The sequence below is a fragment of the Trichomycterus rosablanca genome, chromosome 1 (assembly GCF_030014385.1).
Source record: "Trichomycterus rosablanca isolate fTriRos1 chromosome 1, fTriRos1.hap1, whole genome shotgun sequence".
Classification (NCBI taxonomy): Eukaryota; Metazoa; Chordata; class Actinopteri; order Siluriformes; family Trichomycteridae; genus Trichomycterus; species Trichomycterus rosablanca.
Window position 1 is genome coordinate 60933009 of NC_085988.1, and position 19565 is coordinate 60952573.

The 19565-nt window shown below is 41.3% G+C and overlaps 1 protein-coding gene across 3 annotated transcripts in view; it reads left to right on the plus strand.

Moving 5' to 3' along the window:
* Nucleotides 1–1566: 1566 nt before the first annotated feature.
* tspan11 (tetraspanin 11) overlaps nt 1567–19565 on the plus strand; it is an 88326-nt gene continuing 70327 nt past the window's right edge. Inside the window, exons 1-2 of one of the 3 annotated variants that reach the window (XM_062994715.1) lie at nt 1567–1587; nt 15883–15983. In XM_062994715.1, coding sequence (XP_062850785.1) covers nt 15897–15983 — 87 coding nt within the window. In that variant the 5' untranslated portion in view covers nt 1567–1587; nt 15883–15896. Of the gene's footprint in view, nt 1588–7854; nt 8039–15882; nt 15984–19565 lie in introns of those variants that run through there. The other 2 variants (XM_062994712.1, XM_062994713.1) reach the window with 2 other exon arrangements.

Genomic DNA, 19565 nt, shown 5'->3' on the forward strand with positions numbered 1-19565 from the left:
CCAACACCATTTTGACTGGCGAGCCTATATTGGCCTGACATTGGCTGCCAACCAGTGTAAGACAATGCGCCTTCATTGGCTGTAGACCAGCATTATATGTTGGGACTACATTGGCATGATGTTGACTGAGATCAATTTGCATTAAGGAGGCATAGGCTTACAAAGTTAAAATTTACTTTGTACCATTCAAAGCTTTCAGAAAATAAAACATATAGGCATTACTTTTTACGTAATAACTTTTTACATGCTGTTAATATTAAAAAGGAATTTTACTATCATTTATAATCATTTAAATCTAAACAGCAATACTAGGATCAGTAATAAATCAAAGTTTGAATTGAATACACATAAACGTTACACAAACATTCATTTATTGTCTGTTTTACCACAGACCGGGTCGCGGTATGATTTATTCAGCGAAAAGCAGGAAACACCCTGAACAGATCACCAGTCTTTCACCAGGCAGACACACACACATACAGTGCAATTTTACTAACTCCAACAGACCTGGCTACACATTTTTAAACTTGTGGGAGAAAACTCAGGCAGACACAGGGATACAAACCCAGGCCTTTAAGCATTGGTTTGATTGACGAGTCCCTTTCAGTTAGTAAAAGAAAATAAAGCAAATTTATTTGATTATTTTGATCAAATAAATTTTAGTGTAAATACACCAATCAGCCATTAACATTAAAACCACCTCCTTGTTTCTACACTCACTGTCCATTTTATCAGCTCCACTTACCATATAGAAGCACTTTGTAGTTCTACAATTACTGACTTTTTTTTTTAGCCCGCTTTTACCCTGTTCTTCAATGGTCAGGACCACCACAGGTATTATTTACAATGACATGGTGGTGGTGTGTTAGTGTGTGTTGTGCTGGTATAAGTGGATCAGACACAGCAGTGCTGCTGGAGTTTTTAAATACTGTGTCCACTCACTGTCCACTTTATTAGACACTCCTTCCTAGTTGGTCCACCTTGTAGATGTAAAGTCAGAGACGATCGCTCATCTACTGCTGCTGTTTGAGTTGGTCATCTTCTAGACCTTCATCAGTGGTCACAGGACGCTGCCTATGGGGAGCTGTTAACTGGATGTTTTTGGTTGGTGGACTATTCTCAGTCCAGCAGTGACAGTGAGGTGTTTAAAAACTCCAGCAGCGCTGCTGTGTCTGATCCACTCATACCAGCACAACACACACTAACACACCACCACCATGTCAGTGTCACTGCTCATCACCCAAATAATACCTACTCTGTAGTGGTCCTGGGAGAGTCCTGACCATTGAAGAACAGCATAAAAGGGGGCTAACAAAGCATGCAGAGAAACAGATGGACCACAGTCAGTAATTGTAGAGCTACAAAGTGCTTCTGTATGGTAAGTGGAGCTGATAAAATTGACAGTAAGTGTAGAAACAAGAAGGTGGTTTTAATGTTATGGTTGATCAGTGTATATTCATTCAAAATCCTAACTTACTCAGAATCAGTAGAGCTCTGGGCATAGCAGTGACATGGTCAAAGTCTACTATAAAGTCAACACACACAAATAAATGAATAAACTTATATAAGCAAAGAATGCCAAAGGGAGTGAGTATACAATTTTAACAATATTGATAACCTAAAATATCTGTTTTTGCGTAGAAACCCATATACTGTATATCTAAGAAAGAAATATATCTTATGACCTGAATATAAAACAGTACTTAAAATGTACCTTTCTTAATCGCTTATCCAATTAGGGTCGCGCAGGTGGGGTGCTGGAGCCTATCCCAGCTTTTCAATGGGCGCAAGGCACACGGTAACACCCTGGACGGGGCACAAGTCCATCACAGGGAAGACACACACACACACACACACACACACACACACACACACACTGGGCAATTCAGTGTCTCCAATTAACCTGACTGCATGTTTTTAGAAACCGACAGGCACAGGATGGTGCTACCCACCGAGCCACCGTGCCACCTACTTGTTCACGGTGTCTTAGAAATTACGTTAGGCTTCTCTGTATATTTTAACATAGTGAATTAAACAGGCGCTTCAGAGAGTTTGCATTGCTTTAATAATTTTACACAGGGATAGAGCGAGAGGAGAGAGATGGCGAGAGAGAGATGAATCCTTCGTAACATAACCCTGCATTCAGACCAGCATCAATTCTTGGCATCTTGTCGCCCCGAATCACTGATCGCTCATTGTCCTGTGTTCACATGGCAGTGTCATCACCGTCTGTGTGTGTTTATGACTGTAACAACGTTCACCGACATTGGACCCACGTAATTTTGCTATCTGAATTGTTTACATACCCAATTTAGAAAAAAGCTGATATTGATGACTATATAAGCAAAATCTTATTTAAAGGTGGTATAGTGCAGTCCTCTGATGTAAATGTCATGCTGAAGCATTAGCCTAAGCTGAAGGACAGACACCCACACCTGCAGTTTAACAAAACACAAAGTAGTACTGTACATCCATAAATGAACACAAGAGACAAGCTGCTGTACAGTGCCCAAGGGTATGTGTTATCTAGTTGGCATCTCTGTGCTACCCTTGAGAGAACAAGGGCAACACATTTTTATTCTTTTGCTAATACATTACATAATATTACAGCAATTAATTTTTTGCACAGCAAAACAGTACAACACAGTACACTATAATAGCTAATACATGCTTGTTAATTTGGAACTGGGGCGGCACGGTGGCTAAGTGGGTAGCACTGTCGCCTCACAGCAAGAAGGTCCTGGGTTTGATCCCCAGGTGGGGTGGTCCGGGTCCTTTCTGTGTGGAGTTTGCATGTTCTCCCCATGTCTGTGTAGGTTTGCTCTGGGTGCTCCGGTTTCCTCCCACAGTCCAAAGACATGCACGTGAGGTGAGTTGGAGATTTAAGTAGTCCATGACTGTGTTTGATATAACCTTGTGAATTAATGAATCTTGTGTAATGAGTAACTACCGTTCCTGTCATAAATGTAACCAAAGTGTAAAACATGACGTTAAAATCCTAATGAACAAACAAACAAACAATTTGAAACTGGTCCATTTGCTCCCTTTTTTACCCCCTTTTTCTACTAATTTACCATGGTCAATCTGCTGCTGGGGGCCCCTAGTCGTGGCAATCAGGGGGTGACTTGACTGACACACACTCCCTCTGATGTGTGAACAGTCTGCTGATCCCTTCTTATACACCCACACCTCAGTGCATTTGCAAGTGAGACCGGCTTCGCGCACGGAAGGGCCACATCCCAACCTCTGTGCTCCTCCACCACTGTGCAGGTGCTGTGCAGGCGCCCTGAAAAACCAGGATCATTACACAGGCCCACCCCTCTGTCCTTTCCCACGCTTTCCCACGCTTTCCCACCCTTTCCCACCCTAGCAGACTGGAGGCCAATTTTGTCTGCTGCAGGCATTAGCCGAAGCTGAGACTCGAACCTGGGACCTGGAATTCTGGGTTTAGAATCTTGGTGTACTAGCGACTTATCATGCTGTGCCACATGAGCGCCCCATTTGCTCCCTTTTTAATTACATTTGTGACTATGGGGATTCACCTACTTTTAGCCTTAAAAGCATTAGTAATGTTGCACACTAATGTTGCTTGATAAAGCCTCACTTATGTATCTACCATACTCTGCTTTTCCATTAGACGTTAGAAAGATAAATCAACATTTATAATTTCCTCTTGAGAATAGAATGTCTGCCTTACAGTCTGTAAACTACTCAATGCATCTTTTGGCACTGTACACACTGATCCTGTGGCTCAGTCATAAAAAAGCAATTCATGAAGCACCTGACCATACATGCATGTTTTAGCAGTTGGTGGTGCTGTTCCATGCTCAACATCTGGTATGTCTGGCAAAATCTGGTATAAGCTCTGGTATGTAGTATCTACATACATCGATCAGCCATAATGTTAAAACCACCTCCTTGTTTCTACACTCACTGTCCATTTTATCAGCTCCACTTACCATACAGAAGCACTTTGTTGTTCTACAGTTACTGACTGTAGTCCATCTGTTACTCTGCATGCTTTGTTAGCCCTTTTTTATGCTGTTTTTCAATGGTCAGGACTCTCACAGGACCACTACAGAGCAGGTATTATTTGGGTGGTGGATCATTCTCAGCACTGCAGTGACACTGACATGGTGGTGGTATGTTAGTGTGTGTTGTGCTGGTATGAGTGGATCAGACACAGCAGCGCTGATGGAGTTTTTAAACACCTCACTGTCACTGCTGAACTGAGAATAGTCCACCAACCAAAAATATCCAGCCAACAGCGTACCCGTGGGCAGCGTCCTGTGACCACTGCTAAAGGTCTAGAAGATAACCAACTGAAACAGCAGCAATAGATGAGCGATCGTCTCTGACCTTACATCTACAAGGTGGACCAACTAGGTTGGTGTGTCTAATAGAGTGGAAAGTGAGTGGACACGGTATTTGAAAACTCCAGCAGCGCTGCTGTGTCTGGTCCACTCATACCAGCACAACACACACTAACACACCACCACCATGTCAGTGTCACTGCAGTGCTGAGAATCATCCACCACCTAAATAATACCTGCTCTGTGGTGGTCCTGACCATTGAAGAACAGGGTGAAAGCAGGCTAAAACAGTATTTAGAGAAATAGATGGACTAAGTCAGTAACTATAGAACTACAAAGTGCTTCTATATGGTAAGTGGAGCTGATAAAATAGACAGTGAGTGTAGAAACAATGAGGTTTTAATGTTATGGCTGATCAGTGTACTTTTGGCCATATAATGTGTGTAACATAGGCAGTGTGATGCCCTTTTTGAATGTGTCTGCTGGACCGTTCCTCCCAAACACATACTTGCCCATGCCCCCATGGGAAAGGAATTTAAAGAGCTTTAGTCCAGGCACAAAAGGCCATAGAGATAAACAAACAAGTACTTGGTAGAGAGGGCAAGAAGTTGCAGGTAAGAATCACAATGAAGGACTAAAAAAATATTTGCTGAGCATTTGCATTCGTTAATTCATGGCCAAAACTATGTGGACAACCCTTCTAATTAGCCATTGCTGTCATTGCTAAAACGTGCAAACAAAACATACGTTTATGTTTTCACAATGACCTTAATATTTGTATGTTGGTATTGTTGGTGGTTGGTCTTTACCTTTTTCTCTACACCCATCACCAAACTACATTTGGACAGATTTAGCATTCCTAATATTTGGGCACTGTTACTCAGGTTTGCTCACAGCATTTCTGCCTGTATACTTTCCATGTATCACATTCCATGTATTTAATGTGTCCAAAGCTTATTTTGTTATATTAATGATTAATATTAGAGATTAGAGTATTCTATTAATGTTAAACATTCTATACCACTTTGAGATTTATTGAAATTTATTGTCTAATCATACCTCCATAGTCAGGACTGGGTATGTTTTTCTGTACACTTTGCATTGTGCAGTCCTTTTGTCTATTCATTTTATTTATCCTTTTTAAAAAGTAGAGAGAAGACATATAAACAAGCCCCAGCAAATACTGCGAACTATCGTTGTATGTTGTGCTCCTGGCGTGATCTTTGTAGGACACCCACTCCTAGTAGTAGTTCAGTAGTAATACTACTGAATTTCTTCTGTTTGAAGGCAGTATGGCTTGCTGAGCATTGATAACTATGACTTTAGAGATGTAGGCTTTTAAAGCTGCATGCGTCTTCACAATACTTTGAAGGTCCTCTGAATTTAATTTTAATCAGGGCATTGTTTACATGAAGTAATCTTTCTCTATAAAAGCAGAATCAGACTTTATGTGTTTTTATTATAATAGTACAGGGCACCTATTTAACATTAGGGCACACCTATTTAACATAAACACAGTGTTTTATGGCAAAGACAAAATAATAAGATTGTGTCCTTTTTAGAACAATTTCAATCACCATGCAACATTAAAATGTTATTATTAGCCGCTCAGGTGGCGCAGCGGTAAAGTACGCTAGCGCACCAGAGTTAGGGTCTCGAATACATCGTATAGAATCTCAGCTCTGCCTTCATGAACAACGATTGGCTGTTGTTCAGGGTTGGGGTAAAAAGTCGGATCATAGGTCCTCATAACTGGTGCAACTGCGGCCCCTGCTGGCTGACTGATGGCACCTGCACAGGGCTGAGGAATAATGCAGATGGGGTGTGGCCCTCCGCACACAGTGCCTGTTTGTGTATGAACTCGACTTGTGCAGGTGAAAAATGCAGTCTGTACTGAGGGCGGAGGGGGCGTACGTCAGTTGAGAGGTGTCCTCAGTCAGCGGTGAAGGGTCGAATCAGTATAGAGGACACACGCAGGGTAATTGGACACGACTAGATTAGGGGAGAAAATTGGGGAAAAAAGTGGGGAAAATTATAAAAAACAAAAAAAAAATGTATTATTGGTAAATAATTAAATTCCTGCTATGTTTTTGTTGTCTCTTTTGCTTGTACCCTTCGGATGGGACTTCATTTTAATTCGCCTCGTCCAAAGAAAGGGCACAGCATACTGTTTCTCTAATAAAAAGCTTTTTGCTATTGACATACATAAATAAGACCTGAACTAGCCTGTTTAATCAATCAAGCCCTGTCTCACTGTTGAAAATATCAAATTAACCTCAGCAGTAAGGGTCGCACAAGCCCCAGCACTTCATCAGTAAATGGTGTACTTTGCATAATGAAAAGGATACCTATGACAAACCCCTGGTGATCTATGTAACAGGATGTGGTAAAACAATGGATGTGGTAAAACAAATGATCATATATTTAGAGGAATTAAAATTCCTATTGCATTTATGATATGGTTAGCGTGTATGCTATATAATTCTACATCTACATTATATCCAAACAACACAGATCAGCAATAGCTGGTTGCTGGTTGTAACTGGCTTACTACTGGTTTATCAATGCTGGTTTATTACTAATTAATACTGATCTATTACTCATTTTATTTGGGACCAAAACACAGACCACACAATGTGCTGGTTGGTGACTAGTAAAAATCATTTTTAGAAATCACAAATGCTGGTTTGTTGTTATATTGGTTATGCCACTATCTCATGCTGTTTTTGTGCTGGTCATCTCTGTTGTGTTGTTATACTGGTTTACTGGCTACTATTAGCTGACTATTAGCCTATTTTTGTGTTTTGCACTGGATTTGACCTAGAATTTGATGTTTGTATGGTGGTGTTTGTTGTCACTGACTTGCATTTGTTGTCTTTTTATGCTGGTTATACTGGTTTTTGCTTCTTACCAACCAACATTTTTGGGGTTTTGAACTGATCAACAACTGTATATGGCAGCAATTACCACTTTAGCTAGACTGTGATGTTTCTTTCTGCAGGAAAATCTAAATATTGAACCTAAATTATTCATCAGCTGAACTGAAACGTCTAATGTTGATTCTTGAGATGCTTTACAGTCTCAGTACAGTACAGTACAGTACAGTACAGTGAGTGCTACTGGCTACTGGCAGTACAGTTTACTGGCTACTATTAGCTGACTATTAGCCTATTTTTGTGTTTTGCATTGGATTTGGCACTGGATTTGTCCTAGAATTTGTGGTTTGTATAGTGGTGACTAGCATTTGTTGTCTTTTTATGTTGGATATACTGGTTTTTGCTTCTCACCAACCAGCATTTGTTGGGTTTTGAACAGCCGAAACTGATCAACAAATCTGTATATAGCTAGTCTGTGATGTTTTTTTTAACCTAAATTATTCATCAGTTGAACTGAAAGGTGTAATGTTGATTTCTCAGATGCTTTACAGTCTCAGTACAGTACAGTACAGTGAGTGGACGGAGGAAAATGGATGGTGAGTGAGTGTTGCTGTATTTAATGGCTGAGGTGGAGGGGCGGGATGGAGTCGCTGTTTTTCCTCCCCGCCTCCCAGTGATCCTCCACTCCTCCTTCGAGTTGCTAAACAAGCAACAAGCTTGATACCGTGAGATTAAAAAAGTGCTATTTTAATCCCTGAGGACACTTTGCTTTTTTTGGGGTGAGTTTTAAGACGCTTTCTCTTCTTGTCTTGCCGGTCTGCAGTGAAAAAGTAGCAGCTGTTTGCTGAGGTTCGTTTTCTTATGGGTTACTTTTCTACATGCGGGTAAATGCAGGTGCTGCAGTGCAGATAAAACTACACGGCTTTGCTTAAACTGTCATTCTGTACGATACATTTCGTTAAAGTTGTTGTGTATAAATAACTCGAATTCAACTCAACAATCTGTTAAAGGGGGCACACGGGTTTTAATTTTCTGTTAGTATGTTTGATGACAACGCGGCTTTTATATGCTGACACAACGGTGGCCATTTATATGCGGACAGCAGCTATTCTTTATTATATTACATGAGCACAAAGCAGCAAGTGTTCCCTGTTATAAACAAACTGTCTTATAAACCCAGGCTGACATAACTAAGAGAGGCCTGTTTAACCAACACAATATAAACTAATATTCTAGCATTTTCTCTCACAGATATTTTCAGAATAACATGTGCATTAAACTATTATCAAGTTTCAAATTGTTTTGTTTCCTATAAGGTTGTTTGTTTGTTTGGATTTTAACGTCATGTTTTACACTTTGGTTACATTTATGACAGGAACGGTAGTTACTCATTACACAAGGTTCATCAGTTCACAAGGTTATATCAAACACAGTCATGGACAATTTAGTACAGTATCTCCAAATCACCTCACTTGCATGTCTTTGGACTTTGGAGGAAACCCCGAGTAAACCCACGCAGACACAGGGAGAACATGCAAACTCCTCACAGAAAGGACCCGGACCACCCCGGCTGGGGATTGAACCCAGAACCTTCTGGCTGTGAGGCGACAGTGCTACCCACTTAGCCACAGTGCTGCCCGTTTCCTATAAGGTACATATATCTAGTATGTATATTTATTGGTATACAACCCCAAATCAGAAAAAGTTTGGACAGTATGGAAAATGCAGATAAAATAAAAATGCAGTGTTCCTTACATTTACTTTGACTTTTATTTGATTGCAGACAGGATGAACCCAAGATATTTCATGTTTTATCTGCTCAACTTCATTTTATTTATTAATAAACATCCATTACTGCATTTTAAACCTTTGTCAAGCTCTACAATCAGGAGGAATTTCAGTGCATTAGGGCCAAGTGTGCAAGCTTAAGTTAAGAACGCTCGTGATCTTCAATCCCTCAGACGGCACTGCATCAAGAACCGCCACTCAACAATAGCTGATATAACCACATGGGTGAGGGATTACTTTGGCAAATATTTGTCAAGCACTACAATACAGAGTTACATGCACAAATGCCACTTAAAACTTTACTACTGTGCAAAAGAAGCCTTATGTTAACCATGTCCAGAAGCGGTGTCAACTTCTCGGGGTTCGGAGGCATCTAGGATGGACCATCACACAGTGGAAACGTGTATTGTGGTCAGATAAATCATTCCAGGTCATTTTTGGAAAAAATGGACGCTGTGTGCTCCGGACCAAAGATGAAAAGGACCATCCAGACTGTTATCAGCAACAAGTCCAAAAGCCAGGGTCTGTCTTGGTATGGGGCTGTGTCAGTGCCCTTGGCAAAGGTCATTCACACTTCTGTGATGGCAGAATTAATGCTGAAAAGCTTTAACATTGAGACGTCCATGTATTTTTCAACAAGACAATGCAAAACCACATGCTGCACACGTTACAAAGGCATGGCTGCAGAAGAAGAGGGTACGGGTACTGGACCGGCCTGCCTGCAGTCCTGACCTGTTCCCAATAGAGAATCTTGAAAGGAAAAATATGACAACGACGACCCCGTACTGTTGTACATTCTAAGACGTGTTTGCAGGAAGAATGGGACAAAATAAAAGCTGAAACACTAAATCAATTGGTATCCTCGGTGCCACAACGTCTTTTTAAGTTTGGCAACATTACAAAGTGGTAAATGCTTTACCGTCCCAGCTTTTTTTGGAATGTGTTGCAGACCTGAAATGCAGGAATGGATGTTTATTAATAAATGAAATGAAGTTAAGCAGATAAAACATGAAATATCTCAGGTGCATCCTGTCTGCAATTAAATAAAGTCAAAGTAAATGTAAGAAATTTTTTATTATTTCTTTTTTCCCATGCTGTCCCAACTTTTTCTGATTTGGGGTTGTATAAGGTACACCTAATTTACAGATCATGCTCTGCACATTTGTCACCTCTCTGTACCACAGTCATTAACTGAATGGGGCCCTCACTCACCAGATGATATTTGGGTGGTTTTAAATAAAAAAATACCAAAAGAACCACGAAAACATTTAAAAGACATTTTAAATTCACAATAGTAGTTGAGCATCCACAAACTTTAATCTATATGGTAGCTATAGTGTTTTAAAATAAATTATCTGTGTATTCAGATACAAAGTTGGATTCTTTGAACTTTGCAAGTCCAAGGAACTGTTTGTGAATCTCCATTATTAAATCTATTACAGTACATGTCACAAAGTAGCAAGTGTTCCCTGTTATAAATGAACTCCAGTGTTCTAAACCCAGTTTGACATTTGACTAAGAGGCCTGTTTAACCAACCAAACATAAACTAATATTCTAACATTTTCTCTCAAAGTGTTTTCACAGAATAGCAGGTTCATTAAACTATTATCAGGTTTAATTTTTTTTGTTTTGTTTTCTATAAAGTACATATATCTAGTACGTACACACAGATTAACTGTGTGGATATACAGTTACTGACTGTAGCCCATATGTTGTTGCTCTGTACAATCTGTACCACAGTTACCAATTGAACTGGAACCCCACTGACCAGATAATGTTTGGGTGGTTTTATATGTAAATAAAAAAAAAACAAAAAAACAATTTAAACTACCATCAGTAATTGTATATCCACAAACATTATCTGTATGGTAGGTAGAGTCTGAAAAATGGTGAAAAAAAGCTCTGCTGCATTGAATGCTGACATTGCTTTCGCAGGTGAGGAAGCATTGGATGCTCCTCGTTATTCAGTCAGAATATTGCTCAGAATAAGGCATCTCAGTAGGCAGCATTTTAAGGCAATTTAGAATTTAGACAGCCGTCTTCTTGGGAGTGTGTGAAGGACGACATAAAATGCTGTCTATGTAGACACCTGAAGTCCAGATCTGAACCCCATCCAACACCTGAGAAGAGACCTGAATATAGCAATTCAGTCTCTTGCCCTTTAATCTGATGGAGTTTGGAATCCCATTCTTCATGGCAAGTTTGTGATTTGTTCCTGTTGTACAGTCATAAAATATAGCAGAAATTCTTGAAATTACAAGATCACTATGACATACAAGACATGCATGCAAACTATAAGAAACCTGTAACTGTTATTATTTATATATATATATATATATATATGTGCTGGTGCTGGTCATAAAATTAGAATATCAAGAAAAAGTTGATTTATTTCAGTTATTCCATTCAAAAAGTGAAACTTGTATATTATATTCATTCATTACACACAGACTGATATATTTCAAATGTTTATTTCTTTTAATGTTGATGATTATAACTGACCACTAATGAAAACCCCAAATTCAGTATCTCAGAAAATTAGAATATTGTGACAAGGTACAATATTGAAGACACCTGGTGCCACACTCTAATCAGCTAATTAACTCAAAACACCTGCAAAGGCATTTAAATGGTCTCTCAGTCTAGTTCTGTATGCTACACAATCATGGGGAAGACTGCTGACTTGACAGTTGTCCAAAAGACGACCATTGACACCTTGCACAAGGAGGGCAAGACACAAAAGGTCATTGCTAAAGAGGCTGGCTGTTCACAGAGCTCTGTGTCCAAGCACATTAATGGAGAGTCGAAGGGAAGGAAAAGATGTGATAGAAAAAAGTGTACAAGCAATAGGGATAACTGCACCCTGGAGAGGATTGTGAAACAAAACCCATTCAAAAATGTGGAAGACAAGAAAACACAATTTAAATAAGAAAAAGGGTATGTTGACCTTCATTAATCAAATAAAGGCTGTAAACAAGAGCTACTCTTCTAAAAATGTCAATATTTACAGTAAGGGCAATGATGGGAAAAGTTAGAAAAAATCACCTGGAACTGTGACAAACTTGCCTGGATGAGGATCCAAGTGTGGCAGAAAAATCTTCAATAATCACTGTTGGAGAATTACAGAAAAATACATTTACATTTTCAGCATTTAGCAGACGCTCTTATCCAGAGCGACTTACAGAAGTGCTTCTATAGTGAACATTTTATTTCTCAAGTTTAGGTAAACAACAGTCGAAGAACATAATAATTACATCTTTGGGTCACTAAGTCTTTAGACTACCACCGGGCGCCAACTATCATGCCAACAGATGATTTGGAAAGCATGCCAGGAAAAGGCCTTTTCTGTCATCTGTCTCATCCGTAAGTTCATGGAGTTAGCTAAGCACTACTGAGACTTCGACTGAAACCATGTTTTATGGTCAGATGAAATAAAAATTGAGCTTCTGAAAATTCTGCTTGAAGGAATGGTCTTAAATTCCTTGTGTTAAATGTGGTGGTGCCAATAATTGTGGCACATGCGGTTTTGCTGAAAACAGTTATTTTTTATGAGGGTGGTGCTTACACTTCTCAAATGTTCCACTGTTAATGCTCAATGAAATGATGTCATAAACAACCCAATCTTGGTCTTCAGTACACTACAAACAGTAATAATACACCGACGGCATAACATTATGACCACTGACAGGTGAAGTGAATAACATTGATTTTCTCTTCATCTTGACACCTGTTAGTGGGAAGGAGCAATGGAAGAAGGTGGCCTGGTCTGATGAATCATGTTTTCTTTTGCATCACGTGAATGGTTGGGTGTGTTGCTTACCTGGGGAACACATGGCACCAGGATGCACTGTGGGAAGAAGGCAAGCCAGTGTGCAGTGTGATGATTTGGGTAATGTTGTGCTGGGAAACCCTGGGTCCTGCCATCTGTGTGGATGTTCCTTTGACACGTACCACCTACCTAAGCATTGTTGCAGACCATGTACACCCTTTCATGGAAACGGTATTCCCTGATGGCTGTGGGGTCTTTCAGCAGGATAATGCGCCCTGCCACAAAGCAAAAATGCTTCAGGAATGGTTTGAATAGCACAAGAACGAGTTTGAGGTGTTGACTTGGCCTCCAAATTCTCCAGGTCTCCAGATCCCAATCCAATCGTGCATCTGTGGGATGTGCTGTACAAACAAGTCCGATCAATGGAGGCCCCACCTCATAACTTACATGAGTTAAAGGATCTGCTGCTGACATCTTGGTGCCAGATACCACAGCACACCTTTAGGGGTCTAGTGGAGTCCATGCCTCGACGGGTCAGGGCTATTTTGGCAGCAAAAGGGGGATTAACACAATATTATGAAGGTGCTCATAATGTTATGCCTGATTGGTGTATATTTACTACATACAATATTATACATTGACAAAATACAACCTGCACCAGTTGATACTTCAAATCTATACTGCACTATTTGTTTAGCAAGTATGAATATTTTAAAAAGCTAAATGGATCACAGCTCAAGACATTGAAATATTACCCCTATTTTCTATACATTAGGGCAGGTTGTCAGATAGTTTAACCACATAACCTTTTGTCAAGTAGTAGTACTTCTTTTAAATGGCATAATGCAAACAATTTTTACTTCACTGACAGAATGTAGGTAAAACTGTATCTTTCTATTTAATTAGTACAAGTTGCCTGGCAATAAGGCTTACAGCAGGCATTGGTGAAGATTGTAGATTCCGGGAGTTAGTTTGTGGTTTCAATTTATTCAGCTTTACTTTTCTGTTTGATTTGGCGAGGCTAAAATACACTGAGAACAGGACTATAAAACTGATAATAAAATTGATATGGAGCCTCACAAGCAAACAATTTAACTAGAGAAGGGACGATCGATCGGCTATGAATCGGTATCGGCCGATTTTTAATCAAAATATGCTATCGGCGATCGGCCGATATTTCCTAAAAGTAGCCGATCCGATCGTGTGATATATAAAGATCATGTTAAGTTAACAGCTCAGTGGATTGATCCAGACTTTGAGCTACGAGGCGCCAACCATCACATCACCATTCATCAACCATCGTACAGAAACCATCGTGAAAGCTCTTCATGACCTAAAATAACATCATTAACGTTGTGCATCATACATACGATGTAATTTTGCTGATTGTAATATTTACTTTAAAAAGATAATTCAACCCGGTCACATCTGAGTCGATTCTATCAGCACGTTATATAAACTCCTGGTTCACTTTGGTAAATCGTAAGCGGTTCTTACTTGTGATGTAGATGAGAACAGAAAACGTTACAGAGCCAATCAGAGGCAAAAGTTTATTCATTACCAAATACGTTAGTTCAGGATCATCTGCTGAACTTTTAGCTCCTTAGACGGAACGAGTCTGACGGTCGGTTACAGATCTGTGGTAATAGCAGTTTAATTAAGCTTTTTAATTAAGCTTTTTAATGTAAGAGAGTCACACAGAATGTTCTGTAGTAGCTGGTGTTTACTGTTATTAATTAAATGTCGTGGTTTTAAATAAACACGGAGAGATAACTGAGAAGAGAAACTTACGCTTCGCGAAAAATGAATCGACTCGTGAATCAATGAATCACTTATAGCGATACTGTGAACAAAGCGTCTCTTCTAAAGGCACACAAGCGTGCGCGCGATCGGAATCGGCTATCGGCCGGAATCGGTGCCAAAAACCCCGATCGGTACATCTCTAAATTTAACATGAAACTATATTAGGTTGCACTTGGAGCAGAAAAAAGCTGCTGTGTCCCAAATACCATCCTATATACTAAATAGGGTAACAGGGTGGCTGTGGAATGGGGTTTAGCAGCTTACCCACATTAGGAGTTGTGTCCCTCTGCACTGCCTAGGTTGGGTGGCAGATCGGGCATGGAGGCATATTATGTGATCTGTCAGTCTGTCTTGTTTGACAGTTAAATACATCTTGTGAACATTAATTCATTTAACGTGGAGAATTTTTTATATATCTCGGCTTCTCTTATTCGCCAACTCGTTGCCACACTTTTGCCACCCACATTTTTTCTGAAGTTGTAATGCCAGCTTGCTCGGTCTGGTTTGGTTTTCTGCTGACCTGGGAAGTCAGCACTCTTTTGGTTTCTGTAAACTGCCCCCTGTCCTACAGGCCTCTCAAGGGAGTTCTATTATTCTCTTGCAGGTGTGTGGGAGGGAACGAGGCGTGTTCAATATATGCAATGGCGGTCTCACAAGAGAGAGAACGAGGCGCACCCTGTTACAAAATAGTGTGTCAAATTCAATTTCAACTAATAGCTAGACTTCTGTTTTGGGCACGCAAAATTTTGTGTGCATATTGAGACCAAGTCCTCTAGCTTGCCAGCTGAAGTTTTCATTTTGTTCTGTATATTATGTATTATACCAAAATATTTCATGTTTAGTTATTGTGTTAATTTATTGTACATGCTTTAAAACAGTTTATTATTCAATTTTTTTTAGACAGTTTGTTCACTCAGACCAATCATACACAGTATTAAATAGTCTGCACGTTCTACTCCCTACATGTCTTTTTATCATTTTCAGGTATTTCTAATTTAATATAATTAAATATATGTTGATGAAGCATATTATTTAAACAGCAGATTCAATCAAGAGCATTCATGCTTAACATATACTCAAAGTTGCCAGATTTCGGACAGTATTACATCCACAATCCACACTGCTGTGCTGTAATTTAATTGGGACAACAGCCTAGCCATCAGTGTTCTCTCGGTGTCGTTCCCAAGCCTGGATAAAATAAGAAGGGTTGCATCAGGAAGGCAAAACTGCCAAGACAGATATACAGACCAAACTTTTTCATGTGTTGACCCCTAAAAATATGAGAAAAAACCTTGATACTTTAACAGCCCTGTTTTTATGTTTGTTTTTTAGCTTGAGCAACAGAGATGGGAAGCACGTATAAGGATGAGCAGGACGACTGGGTGACGGTCTGTCTTAAGTACCTTCTCTTCGTCTTTAACTTCCTCTTCTGGGTGAGTATGGTGCAAGTGTCTAGAGTTTAGGCTGCATCGTTTTGGCAGGAGGAATAAATGAACAGTATAATTCTTCCGGATGGCACGGTGGCTCAGTGGGTCACACTGTCGCCTCACAGCGAGAAGGTCCTGGGTTCGATCTCCAGGCGGGGTGGTCCGTGTCCTTTCTGTGCGGAGTTTGCATGTTCTCCCTGTGTCCTTGGGTTTCCTCCGGGAGCTCCGGTTTCCTCCCACAGTTCAAAAACATGCAGTCAGGTTAATTGGAGACACTGAATTGCCCTAGAGGTGAATGTGTGTGTGTGTGTGTGTGTGTGTGTCTGCCCTGCGATGGACTGGTGCCCCGTCCAGGGTGTTACTGTGTTCCTTGCGCCTATTTAAAAGCTGGGATAGCTCCCCCCAAAGCCCCCCCCCCCCCCCCACTGAGTGAGTGAGTGTAATTCTTCCTGCTTAGGATTGTTAATCTGCTGCCGTTTACACAACCTCTGATCTGAACAAGGAGAGCTGGATCACCACATGCCCCCTCTGATATGTGTCCAGTCTGTGGCCACTTCTTATTACCTGCCATTGTTGGTCCACATGGAGCCGTGTCATGTATGGAGAGCCATGCCAAGCTCCATGTAACTCAGCCCCCCCTCCATTTAAACAGGTGCCTGGGGTGCCGCTCAGGTGGCGCAGCGGTAAAGTACGCTAGCGCACCAGAGTTGGGTTTCTAGATGCATCGTATCGAAACTCAGCTCTACCTTTCCGACTGGGTTGGGCGGCAGTATGAACAACGTTTGGCTGTTGTTCAGGGGCTTAGAGGTAGAGTCGGATCATAGGTCCTCATGACTGGTACAACTGCGGCCCCTGCTGGTTGACTGACGGTGCCTGCACAGGGCTGAGGAATAACATTGAGGGGGGTGTGACCCTCCGTGCGCAGTGTCTCTTGGTGTATGAACTCGGCTCGTGCAAGTGAAAAATGCAGGCTGTACTGATTGTGTGCCGGAGGGGGCGCAAGTCAGTTGAGTGGCGTCCTCAGTCAGCGGCAAAAGGGTCGAATCAGTATAGAGGACACAATCAGGGTAATTGGACATGATTAGAATGGGGATAAAAGTTGGGGGAAAAAAGTGGGAAAAATAGATAATTAAAAAAAAACAAAAAAAAAAACAGGTGCCTGGACCAGTCCCGGGAATTGCATATTGCGGTGGCAGCAGGACGAGACCCTGTCCGATCTTTCCTCTCTCAAAAATTAATAATGTAGACAGCCAGGCCGGTGGCTCCGCTTAGATTCAAGATTCCCATTTTGAACACACCACAGTGCTGCTTCTTAGACCGCTGTGCCACCCTAGCGCCAGGCTGAGTACTGGTTTGATCTATGAGACCTTATCAAAAATAATCAAATCAGATCAGTGTAGGTGAATCTCAAAATAGTGCCTGTAGGTTAAAACGGAAGCGGTTAATAAGATAACTGAGTCAGAACTCGAACTTTATTGCTTTACAAGGCTTGAAGCTAGAGCAAGAGTCAGCTGAGAATTGTCAGGGTGAACAGAAGTGTGTGATAGTGTGTGTTTATGTGTAAAAGTGAGTCACTGTCAGTAGCAGTGTGGAGGCAGACTCATCTGTCAATCTCCCAGTTTCTTATTACATTTACCTTTCCTAACTTCCCAGTACAAGTCGTCTATGATCCAGCAGTGCAGCAGCTCACAAACTGGGACTTGCTTGATTAGTGGCTGCATGATACTATGTAAGCTTTATGCTCAAAAGTATGTGGACTCCTGACCATTAACTCATTAAACATCCTATTTCTAACCATGGGAATTCACATGGCAGTACCCCATCCTTATGTACAGATACACTATATTGCCAAAAATATTTGCTCGTCTGCCTTCACACGCATATGAACTTGAGTAACATCCTATTCTTAATCCATAGGGTTTAATATGATGTCGGCCCACCCTTTGCAGCTATAACATTTACATTTACATTTACATTTTCTGCATTTAGCAGACGCTCTTATCCAGAGCGACTTACAGAAGTGCTTCCATAGTAAACATTTCATTTCTCAAGTTTTAGTAAACAACAGTCAAAGAACACAAATCTGCTGAAACCTGTTGGGTTTTTAATCGTTTTTTAAAGACAGCAAGAGACTCAGATGTTCGGACAGACCGAGGAAGTTCATTCCACCACTTGGGTGCTAGAAGAGAGAAGAGCCTTGATGCTTGTCTTCCTTTAGTCCTGGGTGGAGGCTCAAGTCGAGCGAGACTAGTGGCTCGGAGGTTGCGTGGTACAGAGCGGGGTTTGATTAGGCCTTGAAGGTAGCTTGGGGCTGGTTTATTTTTGGCTTTGTAGGTGAGCATCAGTGTTTTAAACTGAATGTGTGCAGCTACAGGAAGCCAGTGAAGAGAACGCAGCAGTGGGGTGATGTGGCAGTGTTTGGGCTGGTTAAAAACCAGACGGGCAGCTGCGTTTTGAATGAGCTGCAAGGGTTTAATAGTGGACATGGGAGCTCCTGCCAGGAGGGAGTTGCAGTAGTCCAACCGTGAGATTACAAGTGACTGGACCAGAATCTGAGTAGCTTCCCTGGAGAGAAATGGTCGAATCTTCCTGATGTTGTACAGGAGGAACGGCACGATCTTGTCATGTGGGCTATATAAGGAGAGAAGGTCAGTTGGTTATCCAAGACAACACCAAGGCTTCTTACCTTATCAGATGGTCTGATCTGGGAGTCATCAAGAGAAATGACTAGGTCCTGGGTTGGAGACTGATCTCCGGGAATGAGCAACATCTCTGTCTTGCTGGGATTAAGTTTCAGATGATGAGCTGACAATAACAGCTTCAACTCTTCTGGTAAGGCTTTCCACAAGCTTTAGGCCTGGCTCACAGTCTCCACTCTAATTCATCCCATGTCTTTATGGACCTTGCTTTGTGCACTGGTGCGCAGTCATGTTGGAACATGAAGAGGCCATCCCCAAACTGTTTCCACAAAGTTAAGAGCATGAAATTGTCCAAAATCTCTTGGTATGCTGAAGCATTCCTTTCACTGAAACTAAGGGGCCCGAGACCAACTCCTGAAAAGCAACCCCACACCATAATCCCCCCTCCACCAAACTTTGGCAACCACCAAACCCAGACTCGTCCATCAGATTGAAGGACGGAGAAGTGTGATTCGTCACTCCAGAGAAGACGTCTCCACTGCTCTAGAGTCCAGTGGCGGCGTGCTTTACACCACTGCATCCGACGCTTTGCATTGCTCTTGGTGATGGAAGGCTTGGATGCAGCTGCTCGGCCATGGAAACCCATTCCATGAAGCTCTCTACACACTGTTCTTGAGCTAATCTGAAGGCCACATAGAGGTTGAAAGTCTGTAGCGATTGACTCTGCAGAAAGTTGACGACCTCTGCGCACTATGCACCTCAGCAGCCGCTGACCCAGCTCTGTCATTTTACATGGCCTACCACTTCGTGGTTGAGTTGCTGTCGTTCCCAATCACTTCTACTTTGTTATAATACAGCTGACAGTTGACTGTGGAATATTTAGTATAGAGGAAATTTCACGACTGGACTTGTTGCACAGGTGACATCCTATCACGGTACCACGCTGGAA